General features: G+C 40.8%; 1 protein-coding gene across 2 annotated transcripts; it reads right to left on the minus strand.

Annotated features, from left to right (window-relative positions):
* Window positions 1-256: 256 nt before the first annotated feature.
* Window positions 257-20949, minus strand: Tiprl (TOR signaling pathway regulator). Of its 2 annotated transcripts, XM_052200659.1 has the most exons (7): window positions 20715-20949; window positions 12910-13089; window positions 12151-12250; window positions 6745-6876; window positions 4078-4173; window positions 3248-3310; window positions 257-1240 (listed from the first exon to the last, which is right to left on the minus strand). In XM_052200659.1, exons 1-7 carry the CDS (start codon window positions 20816-20818, stop codon window positions 1100-1102), a joined length of 816 nt encoding a protein of 271 aa, XP_052056619.1. In that variant the 5' UTR covers window positions 20819-20949; the 3' UTR covers window positions 257-1099. The 2 variants fall into 2 exon arrangements, with proteins under 2 accessions (XP_052056619.1, XP_052056620.1); XM_052200660.1 differs by lacking the exon at window positions 4078-4173.
* Window positions 20950-23519: the final 2570 nt, after the last annotated feature.

The raw sequence follows: 23519 nt of genomic DNA on the forward strand, positions 1-23519 counted from the left end.
CTACTTAGAGAAGTAAGTACACTTCTGCTCCTCAGAAGTGTAAGGAGCAGAGGGAGAGAGAGACAAGCACTTAGAGGCAATCTAGGGGATCCTGTTCAGAATGACCTACCAGTTTCCATTTGTAATCTGCATGGGAAATGTGTCTGCAATATTGAACAGGTTCAGAACATAATGAATGAATGAGGAAGATACATCCTAATCCAATCTTCAATTAAATTCTAAGAAAAGCTGAAATAAATAGCAAACTATGAATACATAATTCCTTATTATTTATTCTCCTCTTACAAAAGACACTTGGACAAATAAATATAAAATGGCATATGTCATATTTAGAAACAGCCAAGGACGCACCTTGGTACTCCTCACAGGAATACACTAATACAATCTTCAGAAGCACACTCCTCCTCCCCACCACCCACCTCTTTTAATTTCTTAAAAAAAAAAAAGTCAATTATTTTATTTTATTTCTCCACAATTTTTAACAATGAATTATCAAAATAAGTATCTAACACTACTCAGAGACAAAGACATTTAAATGAAAAGATTTAAAAAATATATGTGTGTACAAACATACACAATATGCTGCTCAGAAACTCCAACTAATGAATAATACAAGATTAATTTTGTAGGTGACATGTCACAACTCTCCAGAAGTGTGAATAAACACCAGAAAGCCCACAGCCACGAGGCAGAGTAGCACAGCAGCATGCAGTCAGAACCCTAGGAAGGTCACAGGGCATCGCGGCTCAGGGATGGCGTTTACAAGTCAGCCTCTCACAGTAGAAGACGATGCTTCGGGATGGATGCAGTTATGTCCCCCTCATGAGACACATACACATCACTGCTGAGATCACAATTTGTGATGAGCTAAGAATTTAAATCAAGCTCCAGAGTACATCTCTCTCTGGAGTAGGAATTTGAAAACAGACAGTATAAACAGGGGTGGAGTGGAGCCTGCCTGCAACAATCTTTTATTTTCCTTTAAGGCTACAGAAAATCTGCGCATAAGCAAGGAAATTAATTCTCATAATGAAAATACCCCTACAGATAGCCAAGGTATCCAGTCAGGTTCCACAGGGAGAGTATGCTGTGTCATGTTTTATTCTGAGGGCAGATTTTGTGAGTCCACTGGGTTAGGATCAATTCTTTCTGGAAATACTAGCTTCTCACAAACCGCTTCCTTAATTGGTAAATATTGTGATATTTCATTAGGTTCCGTGAAGAGAGAAGGTGGAACATGCTAGGAAAAACATAAAATCTCATTAGTATATTCTCAGTTATGGCTCAGACAATTTCTGAAATCTTCTAGTAAAAAAATTCACAAAGCATGCCAATTTCAAAATTGGGCACATCACATCCATGTAAGGAGCATCATCATTAAGTGCTCCTCCAAATCACAGGTATTCCCATTATTGAATCATTCAACTGTGTCGTTGATTTTCAAGAAACTTGGTGTCATACAATTTACAGTGCTACTGGAGGTGCTGAAAGAATCCCACACGTTTCGATCAAATCTCTCCCTACTTCCCATTACCTGAGTAACTTGAAAGTTAAATCTTTAGAGTCCACTGCATACTCTATGTCAGTTATTGAATAACTATTACAACCCAACAATACTCTATATTTAGACAGAATAAATACTATGGTTAAAAAAAATACTTATTTTGTAGAGAGGTACTAAGCCACTCAACTACAAAATCCAAGTGCCAAGGAAGGGCTTCACAAAGCCCAGGGAAGCAAAAAGTACAGGAAAATTATGGCAGAATACACAAACCCTGGTACAGAATGACCAGTTTTGGGAAAATAAAAAGGACTGTACACACACACACATACATATATATATGCATACATACATACATATGTACATACATACATGCATATGTACATACATATATATATATATAAAACATTATAGAGAGCAAGTAGGATGCATCTATGTGTTTAGAATATACATACACAACAATTATGGAAGAAAAAGAGAATGAATTTGAAAGACTAAGGGGGTGTGGTACCCTTGGAGGGGAGAGAGGAAACTTATGGAACTATAGTATAATCTCAAAAATGAAAAAACTATTAAACATTCTAGAGTGTCAAGGTGCTAAGTCGGAGGAACATGCACGGCACCAGCTGCAGCAATGGGACTCAAGTTTCTTTAGATTGAACAGGACTCAAATGGATGACAGCAAAGATCTCCAGGTGCCCTGGTGCTTGAGACAAGCTCAGGATGGATGCACTCCAAAAGACCCACCCTGCAGAGCCCAGGATGAGCACATTTGCCTTAGTGAGGGTGGAAGGACACGGTTCCCACGCCTGGAACAGGGCATAGGCCTCCACAAAGTCATGGCTGCTGTGGTCTAAGGCTTGTTTGTATAATAATAGATGTATATTTTCACGTTCCTTCTTCGAGGAATGTCTTCCCTGTTCACATTAATGACTCCATGAGTCTAGGAGGCGAAGGTGTAGCTAATGTCTCAGCAAGATGGTAGATGCTGGGACCTTCGGGACAGCCCTTTAGGCTGTAAAAGAACTCTGAAAACATGAGTTCAAAAATATAATTTCTCAACTATGTAAAACATAAGGAAGCAATATGATTTATATAATGGACTTCACAAATCTAAAGGAACAAAAGCAGCTGTGCAAGCCAAACTGGTCAGAAAGATACTAAGGAGATAAAGAGATTTAGGGAATGGTGTGGAAGGAAATCCTACCCAGCTAAGACATACAGATTCCTGAGCTCCAGGTTAGCCTAGAACTGAGGGAATTTAACCAGGCCCCGCCCAGTTAGCTTGTCTCTGTACTTAACAAAGGCAGACAGATCTCTAAACTCCTCGGTATATTAAAAAAAAAAAGTGTGCATGCTGTTTCCTAAGAATCAAGGGTCATAGAGTGCTGATTCATAGGATAATCAAAAGGGAACTTGGGGTAATGAATGAATTGATATATAAATAAAAATCTGGGCTTTTGATCTTCAAGAGAAGAACTATGCAGAGATTTTTTTTTTTTAGACCTGCAAGAGAAAGGTGTCTAGAGCACAACATAGGTTGTCAACTTGTACTGTGATTTGACTTCCAGTTGTCTGTTTTGCCAATTTCAAACACCCCTTCTCTCAGAACCCCCAAGCAGAGGCTGGCTCTTGGTACACATTTTCTGATGCAAATTTAGATGAATGGGTGAGATTAGTGGGATACCAGACTTAAAATGAATTATTAAAATTCAACATCTAAACACTTAAAATTTAAGTATTTACCATTAAATTAGCGATTTTGCTCTCTCTGGATGTATATTCTCGTAACATGTAGGTCTTGTCAGCCTATATTTAAAAATAAAAAAAATTACAATATATTTTTATTTAATTTTTTTTTTTTTACAAAATCCTCCCTATAAAACCTACTAAAAACAAGCAAACAAAAAATCATCTTTTTGTATAGTTTTTGCATATAAAACTGTTTTGTTTTGTTTCATTATGTTTTGTTTTGTGAGACAGGGTTTCTCTGCATAGCCCTGGCTGTCCTGGAACTTACTCTCTAGGCCAGGCTAGCCTCAAACTCAGCCATTTAAACTTTTAAGGTTAGGTTAAAAGAAGTGCATTTTGTACTTATATAGACATCATATAGAAGCTAAGGGACAGTTTTCCTTAAACACAAGTTAATTGTATACAATTTTTTTGGTCAAAGCATTCATACTTAGGATGTGTTTTTTATAAAACATTTTTTGATTACTAGAACTTAACCCCCCCCCCCCAAAAAGAAGCCAGGCAGTGGTGGCGCACGCCTTTAATCCCAGCACTTGGGAGTCAGAGGCATGCGGATTTCTGAGTTCGAGGCCAGCCTGGTCTACAGAGTGAATTCCAGGACAGCCAAGGGCTATACAGAGAAACCCTGTCTCAGAAAAAAGAAACAAACAAACAAACAAACAAACAAAAAAAACCCCAAAAACAAAAAGACGCAGTGTTTGACAACATGTAGTCAGTACTCAAATATGAGTTAACAGATGAGCTCAGAACAAGAAACATCACTTAATCTCAAACTCTAAAGAGGCTCGGGGTTAGCTGTACACTCATTAAGTGGGCACCAGTACCTCATGGTAAAGCCTTGTGTCATTCATTCTGATGAGCACCCCATCAATTCTCAAGAAAAACCGCAATAACAGAAAAAAGCTGGAAGGCATTACTCTCTGGGGAGAAAAGAACAGTACATTAAAATGTTAATGACAATTACATACTTTATTTCTTTACTTAAAGAAAAAAAAAAAGAAAAAGATTGAAAAAATCCAAATTCACAATGATTCTCCCTGATCTATGTCTATGTCCTAAAAGCCCACTATAGACAGAAATACCTGTCTAAGATGTCTAACACATCAGACCTATTCAATATTACAGCTCAGCAATGCAAGGATGCAGGATATCAAACATTTCCATTGGACAGCTGACCAGCTCTAGTTCACTGTGAGTATTGTTAGTATCATAGCACACATTGATAAGATAGAAAAGATAAGAATCCAAAATTCTGACAATTGAGAGGATGTAAGAAAGTCTTTCCAAAGCCTTATTAAACTAAAAGTAAGTTATGCCAAGGGTTTTATTTGAAAGCAATCAGGAAAGTATGTTTTAAACTAGTTTTCAACCTGGGGGTCATGACCCCTTGGAGAGATAGGAGTTGAACCAACCATTCATACAGTCAAACATCAGATATCCTACATATGAGATATTTACATTATGACTCATAACTAGCAAAATCAGTTATGCAGTAGCAATGAAGTAACTTTATGGTTGGGCTCACCACAACATGAGGACCTGTATTAAAGGATCCCAGCCTCAGGAAGGTGGAGAAGCAGTGCACTGAGAAAGAGACAGGCTTCAGAGGAAGGCACCTAGTAAAGGTTTTAGAAATGACTGCCACAGGTCATGGCCACCGGGAGACAACAACACAGCCTGAATCAATTACTATCACTAGATCAGAACACTTATCAAAATGGAGCTAAAGTTTATGTACCTAAAACTCAGTCCAGGGACCACTTCTCCAACCGACTCCACAGCCTCACAGATTTCTATTACTTTCCCAATAAAGTACAACACTGCAAGTGTATTGTGCTTAGAAAAGCAAAGCCAAACCCTCCCACCCCACTGGAGGAGCTGCTGGACTGTCAGCTACTGAGGGAGTGAGCAGACTCGTGCCTGCTCTGGAGATGGCTGCTGATAGGTTGCTATCTAGTGGACAGCCACATGCCCATGGACTCAGTGGTGTATTAATACTAAAAAAAGAGGACAGAGTTAGAGAGATGGATGAGGGCATTAGGAGGCTTGGAGGGACATAGTGGTGGATGGATATGACTAATTTGTGTGTATAACTTTCAAAGAATACAAAAAGTTATAGCATGTAACTTTCAAAGAATACAAAACATTCTTTTTTAAAGGAAATGTTCCTTGCTTTGAAATGTTAAGACAAATTTCTAATGTGCTTAGAGAATTACCCACCCGAAGAGAGGCTGACATAGTCAAACCCCATCACTCTGACCCACTACCAATATCAAAGTGTGTCTGTCTTCCTGGCAAAGCCTAATCCTAGAGGATTCTGAACAAGCACAAAGTTGAACTGTATGACTGACTCTGGGTAAATTAATTACTATCTCTTGTCCTCCATTTTTCCATTTCTAAAACAGGAGTAAGAAAGCAAAACATCCTTCTCAGTTTGGGTTCTCCATTTCCTTCCTCTATAAGACACAAACTCCTATGAGCACCTATATGGCACTAAAGTCCTCCCCACAGTCACACACATGCCTGTCAACATCAGAGTCTCTATTAGCCGTCTCTCTTATTTTCTCCTGTGAATTCCTTTCCTCCTCTATCTCTACATCTTTCAATCACTCTGAGCGATTACCCTAACTGCTAAAAGCAGCGAGCAAATGTTTATCTCGGCCAAGCATGCTGCTCACCTCCATGTACTCCTCTCTGAAAACAGTCCAGCTCCTCACCTCCCGCGCACTGCTCCCGGACCTCCTGCTTACATACCTTCAGTCATAACCTATAGCATTTATCTTATTTAGAGCAGATTGCTGCAGTGCTAGGAAGAAACCAGACTAGAAAAGCTCTAACCTAAAAAAAACCCATCTACATCCTTTTAAAAATGGAATCCTACTGTGTAGACAGCTCTGGTTCAGAGCACTGGCTGTTCTTCCAGAGAACCTGGGTTCAATTCCCAGCACCTACATGGCAATCCACAACACCTGTTACTCCAGTTCAGAGGATCTGATACCTTCTGACCTAACCGATCCGGCACCAGGCACACATCTGCACACATGTACGGTGCAGGCAAACAAACAAAACAAACAAAAACCCACACAAAGTAAAAATCAGTAAATTATATATATATATTGGTTTTTCGAGACAGGGTTTCTCTGTATTAGCCCTGGCTGTCCTGGAACTCCCTCTGCAGACCATATTGGCCTCGAACTCAGAAATCTGCCTGCCCCTACCTCCCAAGTGCTGGGATTACAGGCGTGCGCCACCACTGCCCAGCTACAGATATCATTTTTAATTAAAAACATGAAAATTAAGTCACAGTTTTCATTCAGTCAAGTTAAATAAACTAAGCAAATAACCTACAAAGTAGCAGGGCAGGTATATTTTTAAAAAGACCAAATATCATTGTCTTTGATGAATTTCATGACTATTCACAGTTGTGCTATAGACTTAAACAGGCTGCAAGGCATCATGCTAACCACTGGTAAAAATGGAGGATTACTCACAATTTTGACACTCAGGCTGGAAACACCATGATCATGCAATTCATCTTCAAACAGGAGAACTTCTTCAAAAAATTTAATCTGTTCTCTGGCTTTCAATTTTTCTGTATCTATATGATCTGTTGTAGGTACAACCTGAAATACACAATTTTAAATGAAGCCTTTTAATGAAAAGAGCTAGAGTTGCAAGAAAGTTTTTATCTTTTCTTTGCATAGCATCAGCATACACATTCGCTTCCACTCTGAAAGTCTGAAAAACACTATAGATTACTGATTCTCTGACTTGGTATCAAAAGAGAGTCAAGCTAGGCAGTGGTGGCGCAGGCCTTTAATCCCAGCACTTGGGAGGCAGAGGCAGGTGGATTTCTGAGTTCTTGGCCAGCCTGGTCTACAGAGTGAGTTCCAGGACAGCCAGGGCTATACAGAGAAACCCTGTCTTGAAAAAACAAAAACAAAAACAAACAAACAAACAAAAAAAAACAAACAAACAGAAAACTAGAGTCAAAATACACCATCTCAGAATAAATTAAGCATTTCTTGTAAAGGTTTGAAAATTATTGACTGAAAATCCCTGTAAATCAAAACAGCTTCCAAAGGTTAAGTGTAGTCTTGTAGTATTTAAAAGTACTAGAATATACTCATTTAGAACTAGGCAAATATTTTTTTCCATTAAAATTATGTGCATCTTAGGAGCTGGGAAATAAAATGCCTGCAGCAAAACCGTGATAACCTGTGTTTATAAATAATCCCCAGGACCCACATAAAGGCATTTTGTGGGCGGTTCTGACATGCAAGTCCCATACTGGTGAGACTGGTTACACAGCTGTGTTAATAGAATTAACTCTTCTCAACTATATACACTTAGAAATTGTTAAGCTGATAAATTTTAGAGCTAAGATATTAAGTCAGAGTGCATAAGCAACTATTCTAATGTGCTATTAAAAAAAAAAAAAAACCTTAAAAAACACATGGGCGGGGCAGTGGTGGCGCACGCCTTTAATCCCAGCACTCTGGAGGCAGAGGTAGGGAGATTTCTGAGTTTGAGGCCAGCCTGGTACAGAGTGAGTTTCAGGACAGCCAAGGCTACACAAAGAACCCCTGTCTAGAAAAACCAAAAAAAAACCAAAAAAAAAAAAAAAAAAACAAAACCCAACATGGACACCAAGCATATTTTATTAAATAGATTCAGTGTGGATAAAAGTGGCCTTCCATGGCCACTGTCCTACAGAATTATTTATTTAAACAAGAAGAAAACAGCCATCTAGGCAGAGGCAGGCGGATTTCTGAGTTCGAGGCCAGCCTGGTCTATAGAGTGAGTTCCAGGACAGCCAGGGCTACACAGAGAAACCCTGTCTCGAAAAAAAACAAAAAACACCCAAAAGAAAACAGCCATCTATAGCTACATCACTATAGGACAGACACAGTATAGAGATTTAATTTACTTCATTAATCATATTCTCGCACCATCATCTTAGGGCCAGCTAATAAACACAAAGCTAGACATGAATTTAGTCAGGTTAAGGTTACCACAACTTTGTGAGTGGCTTTTTCTTGTGCCATTCTACAGACCAAAGAGTAAAAGTTAAACAATCACAGAGGAGACAACAATACACCCACAGACACAAAGTCACTTCCAGAACTAAAAAGCAAGGCTCAGAAAGCAAGGGACACGAGTCCCTCTCCAGTTCCAGCACTGACTCTAAGAAAATACATTTCACTACCATATACCTCCTATACATACAGAGCTTTTGAAGGGCGCTTTAAAGATTTCTTTTATGTACAGGCATGTTTTGCCTGCATGTATGTAAATACACCATGTGTATGTGGTACCCTTGGAGGCCAGAAGAGGACAAATAACCACTAGGAACTAAAGCTATATAGATGGTGGTAAGCTGTCATGAATGTGCTAGAAGCCAAAGTTGGCCCTCTGTGAGAACAAGTGCTCTTAACCACTGATCCATCTCACCAGCCACTGAAGAATGTTATGAGGAGGATTTCAGAATTTAAAATCTCAACTGATATTATATGTACAATTTTTAAAAATAACAACAAAGGCTGGTGGCAGTGGTGGTGGTGAACACTTTTAATCTCAGCACTTAGGAGGCAGAGGCAGTGGATCTTTGTGAATTTGAGACCAGTCTGGGCTACAAAGTGAGATCCAGAACAGCCAGGACTACATACACAGAGAAACTCTGTCTTGAAAAAACAAAACAAACAAACAAACAAAAAGCAGAAACAAAAAGCGCTAGAGAGATGGCTCAGTGGTTAAGAGCACTGGCTGCTTTTCCAGAGTTTCCAAGTTCAATTCTCAGCAACATGGTGACTCACAACCATTGGTAATGGGATCTGATGCTCTCTTCTGACATGCAGGTGTAATACCAATAGAGCAGTCATATACATAAAATAAATTAATAACTCTTAAAAAATTAAGAAATTATAGCCGGGAGGTGGTGGCACACACCTTTAATCCCAGCACTTGGGAGGCGAAGGCAGGCAGATTTCTGAGTTCGAGGCCAGCATGGTCTACAGAGTGAGTTCCAGGACAGCCGGAGCTACACAGAGAAAACCCTGTCTTGAAAAAAACCAAAAACAAAAAACAAAACAAAAAAAGGTAGCCATCTACTTATAACAAATATTCAAAATCATAGATTAAGGGCAGCGTGTTATCCCAAATTATCTACAAAATAAGGATACCAGTACCTACCCTGCAGTTATTTTGAGCACTAAAGAACAAAATTCTATTTTTTTGGCCTGGAAAACCTTCCATTTGAAAAAGATATATATTTTTTAGATTTATTTTTATATGTGTGAGTGTTTGGCCTACATGTATGTATGTATGTTCACCACATGCATTCCTCGTGCCTACACATTAGAAGAGAACATCAGCTCCCTTGGAACTAGAATTAGGTGGTTGTGACCTGGGTCCTCTACAGAGCAGTGAGTTCTCTTCACTGTGGGGTGAGCTCTCCAGGCTCAGTCACCCCATCTAAAACAAAAACAAAAACAAGCAAGCAAGCAAACAAAGACATTTTTAAAACTCCACATGCACTAATTTTAAATAATAAAGCATCTTCTTTCATTTCTGGTATTTCAATAAACACACTGACTGGCATTTGAAGCACTTGTTGAGGCTTCATTGTATAGTAGATAGTGCAGTAAATACTTTACACATGGGATCTGGTATTGCCCACTTATCAAAATACCTTGCAAGATCAAACAAACTATGGAGAGATGACTCAAATGACAACGCCTAAAAATGAATCCCCAAAACCTACATACAGCCGGACTCAATAGTGTGTGTGTGTGTGTGTGTGTGTGTGTAACACTGGTGCTCCTAGGGGTAGAGTCAAGAGAATCCCCAAAATGCTCGCTAGACACAGTGCCTAGAATGCACATCAGCAAAAAACAGGAACCTCGTCTCAAGCAAGACTGAAGAACACACGCACGCACGCACGCACGCACGCACGCACGCGAGGGGGGTGAGGGAAGGAAAGAGAGAAATGAAGTACAAATTGCTTTGCCAACCTGGTAAAGCTTTTGCCAGCTGATTTGACACAAAGTTTATATTCCTAAGCTCATTACTAAAGTAGAAGATCACACTGACATTTTTTAGCAACACCTGAGAAGAGTTACATTATAGGTTCCTGTTCCTGATGCTACCTACAGCTAATGCAGCTTTTCCTATGTGAATCCATAAAGTAATCATCACTATTGCATGAGGATTTTAAAAAATCTATTTTCCTCATTCCTGGCAACAAAACATCAATGACCTTAGCTTGCTGCAATGTTCTTCTATCAGAAGAGACTATAATCTGCAGTTCTTTAGAGAATTTAAAAAAAAAAAATCACCTCACCTCTCACTGGGGATACCAATGGCACACAGCAAAACTTCACAATGTCTGATGAAATGAACAAGTGAATACATGAGTGAGCATGTCGTGCATGTCATTCATGCACGACTTCACAGGTCCAGTTAACTTTAGCTGCCAATAACTTTTACTTTAAAAAAATGTCATCTGCTGGGTGGTGGTGGCCCACACCTTTAATCCTCGCACTCAGGAGGCAGAGACCGGTGGGCCTGGTCTATGAGCAAGTTCCAGGACAGCCAGGATGCACAGGGAAACCCTGTCTTGGGGAAAAAAAGTTTGTAATTTGTATGTAATGTGTATGTGTATGGACTCTATGTGCCACAGCTTATGTGTAGAGGTCAGAGGAACTTGAAGGTGCTGGTTCTCTCGCCACCAAGCAAAGGTCATTGGCAGCACCTTTAGTGTAAAAGCACCTCAGTGCCTTTACACACTGACTTATCTCACCAGCCCTAACTTTTAAGGAAAACAGTTTAAACTGAAACAATCTTGTTCCTTGTGCCTGATAGACAACCTAAGCCACACTTGTTTTGCCTCAGTCTTACTAGACCTTAAAATGCAGCTGCTGTAGAGCGACCACTCCACCTTCTCAGTGAGGCTCTTCTGGAGCAGAAATTATATAGATGCAGCACAACACTAACCACGCTTTAACAAGTAATAATTAAACTCTGCTTGTGAACTATTCCTATAAAAACTCCACTGTGGGTAGGCATTATTATTTACTCAATGTGCCAGCAACAGTCACTTGTCTTGATTAAATAACTCACGTAAAGAGCCGGGTGTGGTGGCACATGCCTTTGATCCCAGCACCCAGAAGGGAAAGACTGGCAAATCTCTGAGTTCAAGGCCAGCCTGGTCTAAATAGAATAGGCTATTCAAGGCCCTGTCTCAAAAAATTCAATATATAAAAAAAAAAAAAAAGTAAATTAAGTAAATTATCTAAAGTCATACCAAATTTAAAATCAGTGCAAGCATATAGAAGATATGTTTGCTGTTCAACTGTTTGTTTATGTGTAAAACTAAGCTACTAACTAGCAGTTTCCATCTAAATCATCTAATAATGCGTTACCAAGGACAGATGCTTCTGAGCTGTTTGTTACTGCTAACACCAACGCAAAGTAAGGACTTACCAACCTTACTTTAAAGAATATTGTTTTAAAAATTAATTAAATTTAAAAAGAAGGAAAGAGAGTACTGTTCCTGGGCGGGCCGTGCATGCCAACAGTTCTAAACACTGAGGAGGCCAAGACTAGAGCAGCACCTGAGCCCAAAGGTTTAGTGCCAGCTCCTAAGACTCCATCTCAAAGGAGAGAAAAGGAAACTGGCTATATCTTGTAATGGTCTTCTTTTTCACTAATTAACTAATATTTATAATAATAATGATGATAAACAAACTCCCTCCCATTGGGCTCACAAGCAAGAAGCAGGATGAAGGGCATCGGGAAAATGATAACCACAACTAAGATATAGTGCTGAGATTGCCCAAAAAATTAGATCATGTGGTAGATCATGTGGATCATATGAAGCGAAGGTTCAGATTTACCTTTAGCTTAAGAGATTCTCCAAGCAACGTTCCTTTATAGTCTGTTGTATAGGTCCAGTCATATGGTTTAAGAACTTCTTTGGAGTGTTCACCCTCCGTCCTCAAATACCAAAACAAAAAGGATGATGAAATTTAGAATATATATCAGTGTTCATATGCACACCAAATTAACACATTGTATATGTAAAATGAAATACCCTACTAACTACATACAATATAAAACATCCTACTAAAGGCATATACTGTCATTTACTAGCATAAAACCAACCTTTCTTACTGTTTTCTGAACATTTATTGTTATTTAACTTGTCATGTGCTGGTATACTCTTTCTAGAACATCCTACATTTCCTAAGACATGATTCAAAGCTTATATTTCGTTCTGTCCTTCAAAGCATATAGTATATATTCAATAGGCACAAAGTAAATATTGCTAACAAGCAAAAACCAACCAAACAAACAAACATTTTTCTTAGTTTTAATACCCCACAAATATTCAATGAAAATTACAAGAAATGTTTTCCTTTAAAAATAGAAAGTTTAAAGTACAATGTACTGACTGGACCAAAGGGCACCTACAAAGCTCAGCTCAAGTGTATTTTAACCTAATGAATATTTTAAGTAGTGGTAAAATTAACCTTTGTTTTATGGCTCAGAAAAATATGTTTTAGAATAATACAGTTGTAAAGTTTAATTGTAAGAAAGCACACAAATCCTTACTGAACACTTTTTGTTGAGCCTGTGACTGCCCAAATTCTCACCTACTTTCCTGCCACTCCTCAGCACAGGCTACTTTGAGCATGCCCTGGTAGTTGTTCACACATCTCAGTGCATCCGTAGCATTGAACTCTATTCCGAAGCCGGAGCCATGCTGGATCCTTAGAACGTTGTCTCCAAACATCATTTCAGGGAGGGACGGCATATGCAGCTCGTCAGCTAACCTGCACAGAAGCCAAGGTCAGGGAGGTCCTGTGTGCTCGTTCACCAGGCACCTCTGCTTCCTTTTCATCCCAACCAATTCTGACTTTCCAGGAAAAGTAAGAAGTCTGTGACTTATCAACCATGCCAATAAAGAGCCTGTAAGAAGCTACTTGTTCATCACCTACTTATTCATCGTCAAATCTTTGCAGCACTAAACTCGGCAAGACAGAGTAGTGAGTGATACATGGGGAATAGCAAAGTGAGGAGCTGGATTAGTAAAAAGATTAGTAAATTAATTGTAGAGGAGTTATAAACATTTTCTGATAAAATTGACGATTTACAAGGAAAATAATTCTAATAAAATCAATACTAATTCAAATTTCACTACTTGTAAAATTCGATCATTCTTAGCACAGAACTATTCTGTGCTAAGAAAAGCCCAGAGAGTCCAAAAGTACCAAAGTGCTGGTGTGACACCAGGCCTTTCTTCAACAAGCTAGACTGTTATCAATATGCCTCAGGCAGGCAGCTTCTCTAGAATATGGACAAATCAGTAACACACCTGTGGTTTTTGATATTGTGAATGGTATTGTTATTGTTGTTCTGATACTTGAAAAGTTGTCAAGAAAAAATGAGATTGTTTACATTGGGGTTTCTGGTTAAAAAAGAAAAAGAAAAAAGCTGGTCGGCCAGCACAAGGCCTGCTTTGTCACACAGCACCAACTGGTTGGCACTAAGTTATAAGTTGCCAACCTCTAAGTAGAGGATGAGCTATCCAGTTCACTGGTCCTCTTGGGTTTGACAACTCTGAACTACAAGCAACATGGCACAGTACGTGCAAGGACGGTGGCACACAGATCTTGGTGGTAACCAGTAGCTCTCTAATTGGCCTTAAAGCCCACTCGACAAAACAAAAGGAAATCATGCTCCGTACTAGAAACTTCACCAAGTACCTGGACTAGTGAGGTCATGGTTTAGTGAACCTACAACTAAGCCAGAGTAATACATATAATATGCACGCGCACATGCACACCACCAACCACAATAGTTAAAGAAAGGAGACCATGAATCTGAGAGAACAAGTAGAGGGTTACATGGAAGGGTTGGCCAAAGGGAAGAAGGAAAACAATGCAATTATCATTAATGTTAACAGATAAAAGGTATGTTTTGTTTCTTTTTTTTTTTAAAGTGTATTATTTATTATATGTAAGTACACTGTAGCTGTCTTCAGACACTCCAGATGAGGGCATCAGATCTCATTACAGATGGTTGTGAGCTACCATGTGGTTGCTGGGATTTGAACTCAGGACCTTTGGAAGAGCAGTCGGTGCTCTTAACCACTGAGCCATCTCTCCAGCCATGTTTCTTTTTTTAATGCCGGTTTATAGTCCCATTTAAAAGCCTTTTCATTCTGTATTTGGTACCTGAATTTGAACTGAGCCTTGCACCTCTAGGTACACACCCTATCACCTAGCAGCAACCCTATTTTGTGTAAAGCTAAGGGGCAATTACTTATTCACTTCTGGAAAAGCAAGCTGTAAGCACATGCTGGCACACTTTACGAGCCAGATTACAGCCTGAACTTGCAATTCAGGGACAAAAGTTCAACAACTTAACCAAAGGCAATACCCAGGAGCTGGCTAGAAACCCTGGAAACTTGGTCCACTATGTTTATCCCAGGCTGAACGGACAGTTGTTACGGCGACTCTCTCCTTCATGAAGTCTGAGTGAACAGTCACAAGAAGCACAGTTCAAGAGACACAGCATGAACCGAGGTCACAGGGCAGTGTGAAGCCGTTAAGAAACAGGGAGAAAGAGGGGCACGAAGGGAGCATGGCAAAGACAGACAGACGGAACTGCGGTAGGAAAACTATCCAAGTTCCTTGAGACAGTAGAGTAGATGTGTGTGCGTGCATTCCACTGTTTTAGAACTGATCTCTGATTATCCTACCTAAAATAATGTCCCCTGCCCAACTACCCTGCTTTATTTTTGTTTTGAGGAGGGGGCCTTTTGTTTTTCGAGACAGGATTCCTCTGTGCTGCTGTCCTGAACCTCTTCATTCCAATAGACCAAGCTGGCCTCAAACTCAGAGATCCACCTGAGATTAAAGGCATGTACCACCATGTCCAGCTACCTTGCTCTGTTTTTTATTTATCACTTACCAACAGCTGGCATTAGAAAACACACAGTAATTGTGCATATATAAGAAACATATTTATATTCTTACCACTCCAAAAGACAACAGGTCTCAGTCGCTTAGCTGTGGTGGTGTAGCCTTTAGTTCTAGCTTGGGAGGCTGACACAGATCTGTTAATAAAGCCTGCTCTCCATAGCAAGTTCTAAACCAACCACACCTATGGAGTGAGACCTTTTCTCAAAACAAGAACAAAAAGCCGGGCAGTGGTGGCGCACTTGGGAGGCAGAGGCAGGTGGATTTCTTAGTTTGAGGCCAGCCTGGTCTACAGAGTGAGTTCCAGGACAGCCAGGGCTATAGAGAGAAACCCTGTTTCAAAAAAACCAAAACAACAACAACAACAACAATAACAAAAAAGCATTTGGGGGCTGGAGAGATGGCTCAGAGGTTAAGAGCACCAACTGTTCTTTCAGAGGTCCTAAGTTCAATTCCCAGCAACCACATGGTGGCTCACAACCATCTGTAATGGGATTGGATGCCCTCTTCTGGTGTGTCTGAAGACAGCAACAGTGTACTAACATGAAACAAACAAAAGAACAAAAAGCAACAAAAATATTCTGAATCTGAACACAGTGGTGCACTCCTTTAATTCCAGCACTCAAGAGGCAGGGGCAGGCAGATTTCTCTGACTCTGGTCTACACAGTGAGTTCTGGGTCAACCAGGACTATACAGTGAGATCTTGACTAAAATCAAAAAACAAAACCTGCAGGCCAAATATCTCAAAATAACTATACTAACTAACACAAAGGTTCCAAGCAAGCACATTTTCCAGACACCTTATGAGCCAAATCTTACTGATTTTAGAAACTTTAAAGAATGTTCTATAGATTTCTTTGTGTTGTTTTTTTCTTAGAAAGAAATATGAGACTATTCACTGACCACTATTTTTACACCAGATTTTACAATGACGTATGTAACATTTTGCTCATTACAATTTTCCTGGCTTCTGTTGAGCCTGTAATACAAAGCACTGAGCACACATATAAGAAATGAAATAAAGAAAGTACATACAGATCAGTTGTCTAAATTACAAGAGCTAGGGCTAGAGAGATGGCTCACAACCAAAAATAGAAACTAGCAAAGCTGATCATTCACCTATGCCACCAGGTCTTCAGTTTCCTGCTCTCTGACGGGCTTCTCTGACTGTTCTAACTGTGCAACGAGGATTCCAGGAGTCAAGCCTTAGGGGCCCGCTTACCATTCTATCAACCATGAACTAGGATCTTCTTGTCACTCTGTCCTGAAAGTCTTTTGTTTTATGAAGATAGGGATCAGCTGGTGGTGATGGCAGCAGCACACACCTTTAGTTCCAGCACTCAGGAGGCAGAGGCAGAGGCAGGCAGACCTCCATAAATTAGAGACCAGCCTGGTTTATAAAGCAAGTTCCAGGACAGCTAGGGCTACACTGAAAAATCAAAAATCGGAAGGAAAGAATGAGGGAGGGAGGGAGGGAAGGAAGGAAGGAAGGAAGGAAGGAAGGAAGGAAGGAAGGAAGGAAGGAAGGAAGGAAGGAAGGAGGAAAGGAGGGGGGGGAGGCAGGCTAACTGGCTGGTCTTATGGTTCCTAAAAGGCTCTCAAAGTGTATATTTAACTGTCTGAGTTGCTAATTAAAATCCACCAGGATTAGTCCAGTGTCTCCCTCTGGCTAGATTGTTGGCAAAGATAAACTTTTTCCTTTTGGGAATTCTGCAGATAAACTGTTACATTTACATAAGTACAGATATATAGCTGAGGCTCTGATAGGGCAGCTTTAAAATTATCAAATTTAAATTGATGACTTTTCAAATTTAAATTGGTGTCCTTAAGCAGAGAACATACATCTTCCTTTGACACTTCTAGGCAGTAATCGTCACAAGTAGGAACACGTGGGCTGTGTGAGTTAAGCAGGTGTATACCTAGCTCCAGAATGAAGGCCCTGTCCCTGAGTTATCTATACCCTTCTCAATTGGTTTCTAATCTACTACAGTCTAGAACAACAAACATACACATAATACTGTATAAAATAAAAATGAAAGTAACAATTCTGTTAGGGCAAAGGGCATACAAAGAGCTCCTTGCTCCCTTCTAACTCTTGTACATAAAGTACAACAGGTTAAATGTGCTGTGAGTAGCATTCTAAGGGATGCCACACAAAGCACAAGAGCCACATGGAAGTGCTCTACGACAGCACACAGGCCTTCTTTTCCTTTTTCCTTGTTAAAACTTATAGACTTTTGAGCAACTAAATAGTTACAATTACTAGGTAGAGTAAAATACTACCAAAGAGACTGTATTCTTGCAAGGCATGATGGCACATGCCTATAATCTCAGTTCTGGGAGTTCAAGGCCAGTCAGGTCTACACACTGACACCCTGTCCCCCCCCCCCCCAAAAAGGAAAAATTATATTCTTACAAGAAAATAGAAGGGGACTTGGTAGGAACAAGATTACCAGGAGTCAGATTGGGACAAGAGCTCTGAAAGGGGTGTGTGTGTGTGTGTGTGTGTGTGTGTATGATTGAAATACATATGTACACATAGGAAAATGTCATCATGAAACCCATTACATAAAAATATATGCTAATAAAACTTTTAAAGGTTATAGTTTTACATAAAGTCAAGAAAAGATCTATGCTCAATTATAGTCTTTCCAATAGCTTTAAATTTATTTCATAGTAGACACACCAAAGTGGTCTTTGTGATTATATTAAAATCAATAATTTTTTGAAAACCTGTATGATGAAATAAGTTAGGTTGTTTTTAAACATTTTTTAAAGAGTTATTTATTTCATGTATATACAAGTACACTGTCACTGTCTTCAGACACACCAGAAGAAGGCATTAGATCAATTACAGATGGTTGTGAGCCACCATGTGGTTGCTGGGAATTGAACTGATGACCTTTAGAAGAGCAGCCAGTGCTCTTAACCGCTGAGCCATCTTTAAAACCCCAATAAGTTAGGTTTAAGAGGAAAGAAATACAGGTCTTTATGGGAAACATGTCTCATTTCTGGGTCATCAAAGAGCCATAACAGTTTAAAGATGAAAGAGTTTAAATATCGCCTAGGAGATGACTTAATGCACTATATTCCCATGTTCCGCGCTGAACTTGGTGCTGTTACAAGACTGTATCAATAATAGCACTGAAGAACAGAAAGGAAGAGCCTGCCACTTGTAAGGAAGAAAATCTACTCTGCTGGCAGAAATGTCAACTTCTTAGAAATTTCAAAGCTGGTGATGAAAAGAACTCCACTGAAGACAGAGGGTAGAAACTAACACGGCTGACGGGATCTCAAGGAGACACTCCTTCTACCCCAAGGCCACAACCCTGGCTCACCGTACTGTCTAGGTCACCTACATTATCCTTGGGGCTATAATCAAGCAAAACATTCAAAGAATTTAATCAGATTTATACTTTCTGTCTCAAATTATAAACTGTAAAATATTTATACAAAATAACCCCAAACACAGAGAGGCTATACATACATATACTTATAACATTATACATACTAATACTTATAACTTGTTATAATAGTGAAAAGGGTTGTATGCTTTTGTCTTTTCCCCCTGTAGCCCTGGCTCTCCTTCAACTCACAGATCATCCACCTGCCTCTACCTCCAGAGTGCTGGGAGTAAAGGTGTGAGCCAACACAGCCCAGCAGCTTATTTTCAGTTAAGGACGAAATAAATAAATGGTTATACAGCCAGGCAAGGTGACACAAGGTGATAATACCCCCACTCAGGAGGTAGAGGCGGGCAGGGCAGGTCCAAGGGCAGTCTACCTAAGGTTAGTGTTCCAGGGCACCAGGGCTGTGTGGAAAGACTGTCTCAACAACCAAGAAATGAGCCGGGTATGATGGCTCATACCTTTAGTCCTGGCCCTCAGGAGGCAGAGACAAGGAGATCTCTGTGAGTTGATGGCAGCCTGATCTACACAGTTCCAGAACAGCCAGGGCTATGTAGAGATCATGTCTTAAACAAACAAACAAGAATAAATTGTTATACAAATTTGTAACCATATGATGAAATATTACAAAACCATTAAATTATTTAAAGAAAAGATGGGAAAATATTTAAGATGTATGTTAAGACAAAAACTGGGCGCATACTGTATTTTACCTGTTGGTAACTGAGGTTTCTAAGCTGCAAATTTTAAAGACGGTTAAGAACGGTGAAATGCGCCGCGGTGGTGGCACACGCCTTTAATCCCAGCACTTGACAAAGAACAGTGAAATGCGCCCGGGCGGGTGGTGGGTGGTGGCAAACGCCTTTAATCCCAGCACTTGAGAGGCAGAGGCAGGTGGATTTCTGAGTTTGTGGCCAGCCTGGTCTACAGAGTGAGTTCCAGGACAGCCAGGGCTACACAGAGAAACCCTGTCTCAGAAAAAAAAAAAATCTATTAAAAACCTATTCTGAACTTATAACACTTGAAACAACTTATGTTTTAAAAAGGATTCTTTTACATACGTAAATTTAAACAAACAAAAGTTCCATAGAGCTTCCCTTTTTTCTTTCTATCCATCAATTGGCCACCAAACTTAAGGCCTTAATCTTAGCTTCAATCATCTCTCTCTTGCCCATTGGCCTCCATCCCAGCATTCCAACCCTTCATCTGCTACAACACCTCCAATTCAAACTTCTTAGCAAGTCAGAGAACTCTCCAATGGCGCGGGAGGCAACATCTGCCAGGATGCGCCCCCAAACTTTGTCCAGACACAGTTTAGGCATTCCCAAACACCTCAGAGCTCACTCTGAGTGCTGGCTTTACACGGCCATCCAGTCTCCAGATATGACCAAGATTCTGCCCAGATACACACACACACACACACACACCTGTATACATCCTCATCCTAAACTGCCACATTTAATATAACGGTCTCTCGCCAAACTATGAATTCCTTGGGACTTTTATGTTTCATCTGTTCTATCTCAAGTGCGTATCACAGCACCTGATTTGCTAAAAGGAAAAAAGAAAAAAAGAAAAAAAAACAAACAAATCTAAAATCGCTCCTGATATGTCTCTTCATCCTAAACAGTCACACAGTAATTCAACGGTCTCACGAACTATGAAGTCTCTGGTACTCAATGGATCATGCTCAGAACCTCAAAAGCAAACCACAGAACCAGAGAAGCTCAAAGCTAAACATAAATACCATTTCTATCATTGCCCGCAAGGAAACAGGTCATCCGCGCCCAGAAAGGTGGCCAGGCTTAGGTAGGAAAAAACGAGCGGCGAGGGGTGAAGTTCACCAAAACAGCCGCGCTCAGCTCATCCCTGCGAAGCGACAGTTCCAGCACGCAGAGGTCGCGAGCAGGGGATAGGACCATTTACTGGAGTTGTCAATCAACGGTCGGTCAGAGGGACCGAGCCTGCGACCCCAAGTACCGTGTGAAGCTGCTCCCAGCCCGTCCGACCCCCAGCCCGGACACTGATCCGGCCCGACCCGGCCCGGCCCAGCGCCAAAGCCTCACTTTTCCACATCCGCAGACTTCATGATGTGGGTCTTGGACGCCGTCAGCTTCCAAGGCCCGAAGGAGAAGTCCTGGTGGCTGCTCTGAAAGCCGTGGATCATCATGGCAGAAGCAGAGCCGCAGGGCTACGCGGAGCAAGTGCCTGCGGCAGCGGTCACAGTATGGCCCTCCCTGCAGCGCGGCTCCCGGGCAAGTCCGTTACCATCTCGGCCCCGCCCCCTGCCGCCGGGCCGTGCGCCCGCCCTTCCGCCGTCTCTTCCGCCCCGCCTGGTTTTACTTCCGGGACCATCCACTAGCTCAGGGTGACTCACGTGTTACGTGAAGACGCTAAGGGGCGGGGCTTAAGCGTCTTGGTGTCGCGACGGCGCGCTGCCCTGAATTCTTTGGGTGATGTCACCCCAGAGTGGGTGTGGGAGTTGGTCTTTCTGGATCCAGAGCCTCGTGCTTCTCTGCCTTACCTACTCCTTCCTTACAGACCGCTCCAAGCAGTGTCATCAGCTCTTGTACTTAGGAGTCGTGGTGAAAAGGAAATGTCCAAGGGCCCTAGCGTTTGGGGGACCCAGCACCAGCTGCGGCCTTTGAGCCAATGATAGATCGTAGCTCCCCCTTGTATCTCAGTGGAAGAGCGCACTTCCTTACCATGCAAACCGCCGAGGCCCTGTGCTCAATTCTTAGCACCGCGAAAGGAACGACAAATTATCCTTATGATATTTTAAGACTTTTCTACCTGCACACCTGTGTAGTGGAAACAACGCTGAAAGCCTGGTGCTCTGTCCATGCTTGCAGTATAGTAACTGTGCATATTTGGACAGAACACAATTCTTTTCGACTTCAACTGCCTCAAAAAGAGATGGTTTCATATTAGAGCATCTCAAAACTTTTCACCATCTCAATTCCAGCAGCCCCCTCTTACTCCCACCCATCATTCATTCAGTGTTTGTTTCATTGACTCTGGAACCGCTAAGCACCGTTGTTCCATGATTTCTGATTCAGTTCCTGCCTTCACTTCCTGAAGGTGTTAAGCCAAATAAACTTTTTCCTCCCAGGTGTTTTCTATTTGTGTGTCTGTCCCAGGAACTCATCATCAATTTCCCCTGCCCAAGGTGTCTGGATTAATTCATTCCGTTGACATCCTGTCCTTGGTTCCTATATAATTACTCTATTTACATTGCCTATGGAAAGTAGAGCATCTCAGCGTTCCCATGGGATAAAGTTCATCCGGAATAGTGGAGGAGTGTCTACCATCACTGACCTACAGAAGTTGGCCACTGAAGCGCTTCCCAAGGAGGCTGGGGCCCTTTCACTAATGTAACATTGTAAACCTCACATTATCTAGATCTGGTAGAAGACATAATAAGGAGGTGAATGAGCAAATTACATGTAATGAAATCCATCCCCATTTCTTTCTGAAAGAGTTCCATACGGCCAGCCTAGGGGAGCCTTCAATTCACTATTGTAGCTAAGGAGGACCTTGAATTCCTGATCCTTCTGCTTCTCCCAAGTGCTGGGATTGTGTGTGTGTGTGTGTGTGTGTGTATCACCAAGCCTTGCTCCATTCCAACATTCTTACTATATGAAGTCTTCCTTTGAATTTGTCTGCATTAAGTCAAGAAAAATGTATAGAATCTCTGTGACTTTCGAAAACAGTCTAGTCTATAAAGCAAATTTCAAGGCTATGTATTCATTGTCTCAAAAAAGCAAACTGATGTGTCTCTAGTTCTTTCAGCATTGGTTATGCTGAGGCTGAGTTTAGTTTCAATCATCCTACCTACAACAGCAACAACAAGTCTGCTGTTCAAACTATCACAACGAATGGAGACTCTCTCCTAACTACAACATATCAATTCATGTTCAATTGACTCGAAAATTACATTCCCCTATCTTTGAAGTTAATTTTTTTTGTTGTTGTTTGTTTTTTTTGTTGTTTTTTTTTTTTTTTTTTTTTTTGAGACAGGGTTTCTCTGTATAGCCCTGGCTGTCCTAGAACTCACTCTGTAGACCAGATTGGCCTCGGACTCAGAAATCTTCCTGTCTCTGCTTCCCAGAGTGCTGGGATTAAAGGCATGCGCCACCACTGCCCGGCCAAACGTACAAAATTGTATTTTATTTCCATACTTGTTATCTGGAATTGTACCAGTGAAAATTGACAAAATAATGTGATTCTTTTGTGTTATCTACTTATATTTGTGAATAAACATGGATCAGCAACTGGGAAGGTGCTGCCCAGATGTCCTGACAAATCTTAATTGACAGCTTGCCTGGGATTGAGATGCCTAAAAGATAAATAAAACACACTTCTTCTTTGTGTTTGTGTGCTTGTGAGTGTGTTTCCAGGGATAATTTATTATGAAAAAAAGACCCAGCCTGAACAAGGGAAGCACCATCCCATGAACCGTTGGTCTACATGGAATTTGAAAGGGTAAGAGAAAGAAGTCGGTTGGCACAGGTATCCCATCTCCCTGATTTCTTTCTGCCTTGAAGCAAATTGCTTCAGCTCTAGGTCCCTAAGTAACCCAGCTGACTGTGGTCTGAAACCGTAAGCCAAGATAATCCTTTCCTCTTTTAAATCGTTTCTCTTGGGTACATGTCACAATGATAGAAATATCTAAGTAATCCGGATCTGAGGAAAAATAGTAAGATATCCTCTTGCAGACTGGATACCCCAGTGAAGGCATCCCAAAGTCTCTCGGCTGATGTATCAGAACCAACCATCTAAGACAAACAAGGGCGGACGATTTAGGATCAGGGTATTTGCTCTCCCAAGTCTTCCTACTCCAACTCTAATTTTTTTTTTTTTACTTCATC

This window comes from Apodemus sylvaticus, chromosome 12 (assembly GCF_947179515.1).
Source record: "Apodemus sylvaticus chromosome 12, mApoSyl1.1, whole genome shotgun sequence".
NCBI lineage: Eukaryota > Metazoa > Chordata > Mammalia > Rodentia > Muridae > Apodemus > Apodemus sylvaticus.

Excerpts from the sequence above, each read along its gene's own strand:
- Tiprl (XM_052200659.1), bottom strand. The coding sequence starts at position 20,818 with ATGATGATCCACGGCTTTCAGAGCAGCCACCAGGACTTCTCCTTCGGG. Across the intron at positions 13,090-20,714 it reads AAGTCTGCGGATGTGGAAAA|GTTAGCTGACGAGCTGCATA; the intron begins GTGAGGCTTTGG and ends GCTTCTGTGCAG. Across the intron at positions 6,877-12,150 it reads GAGAATCTCTTAAGCTAAAG|GTTGTACCTACAACAGATCA; the intron begins GTAAATCTGAAC and ends TGTGTATTTCAG.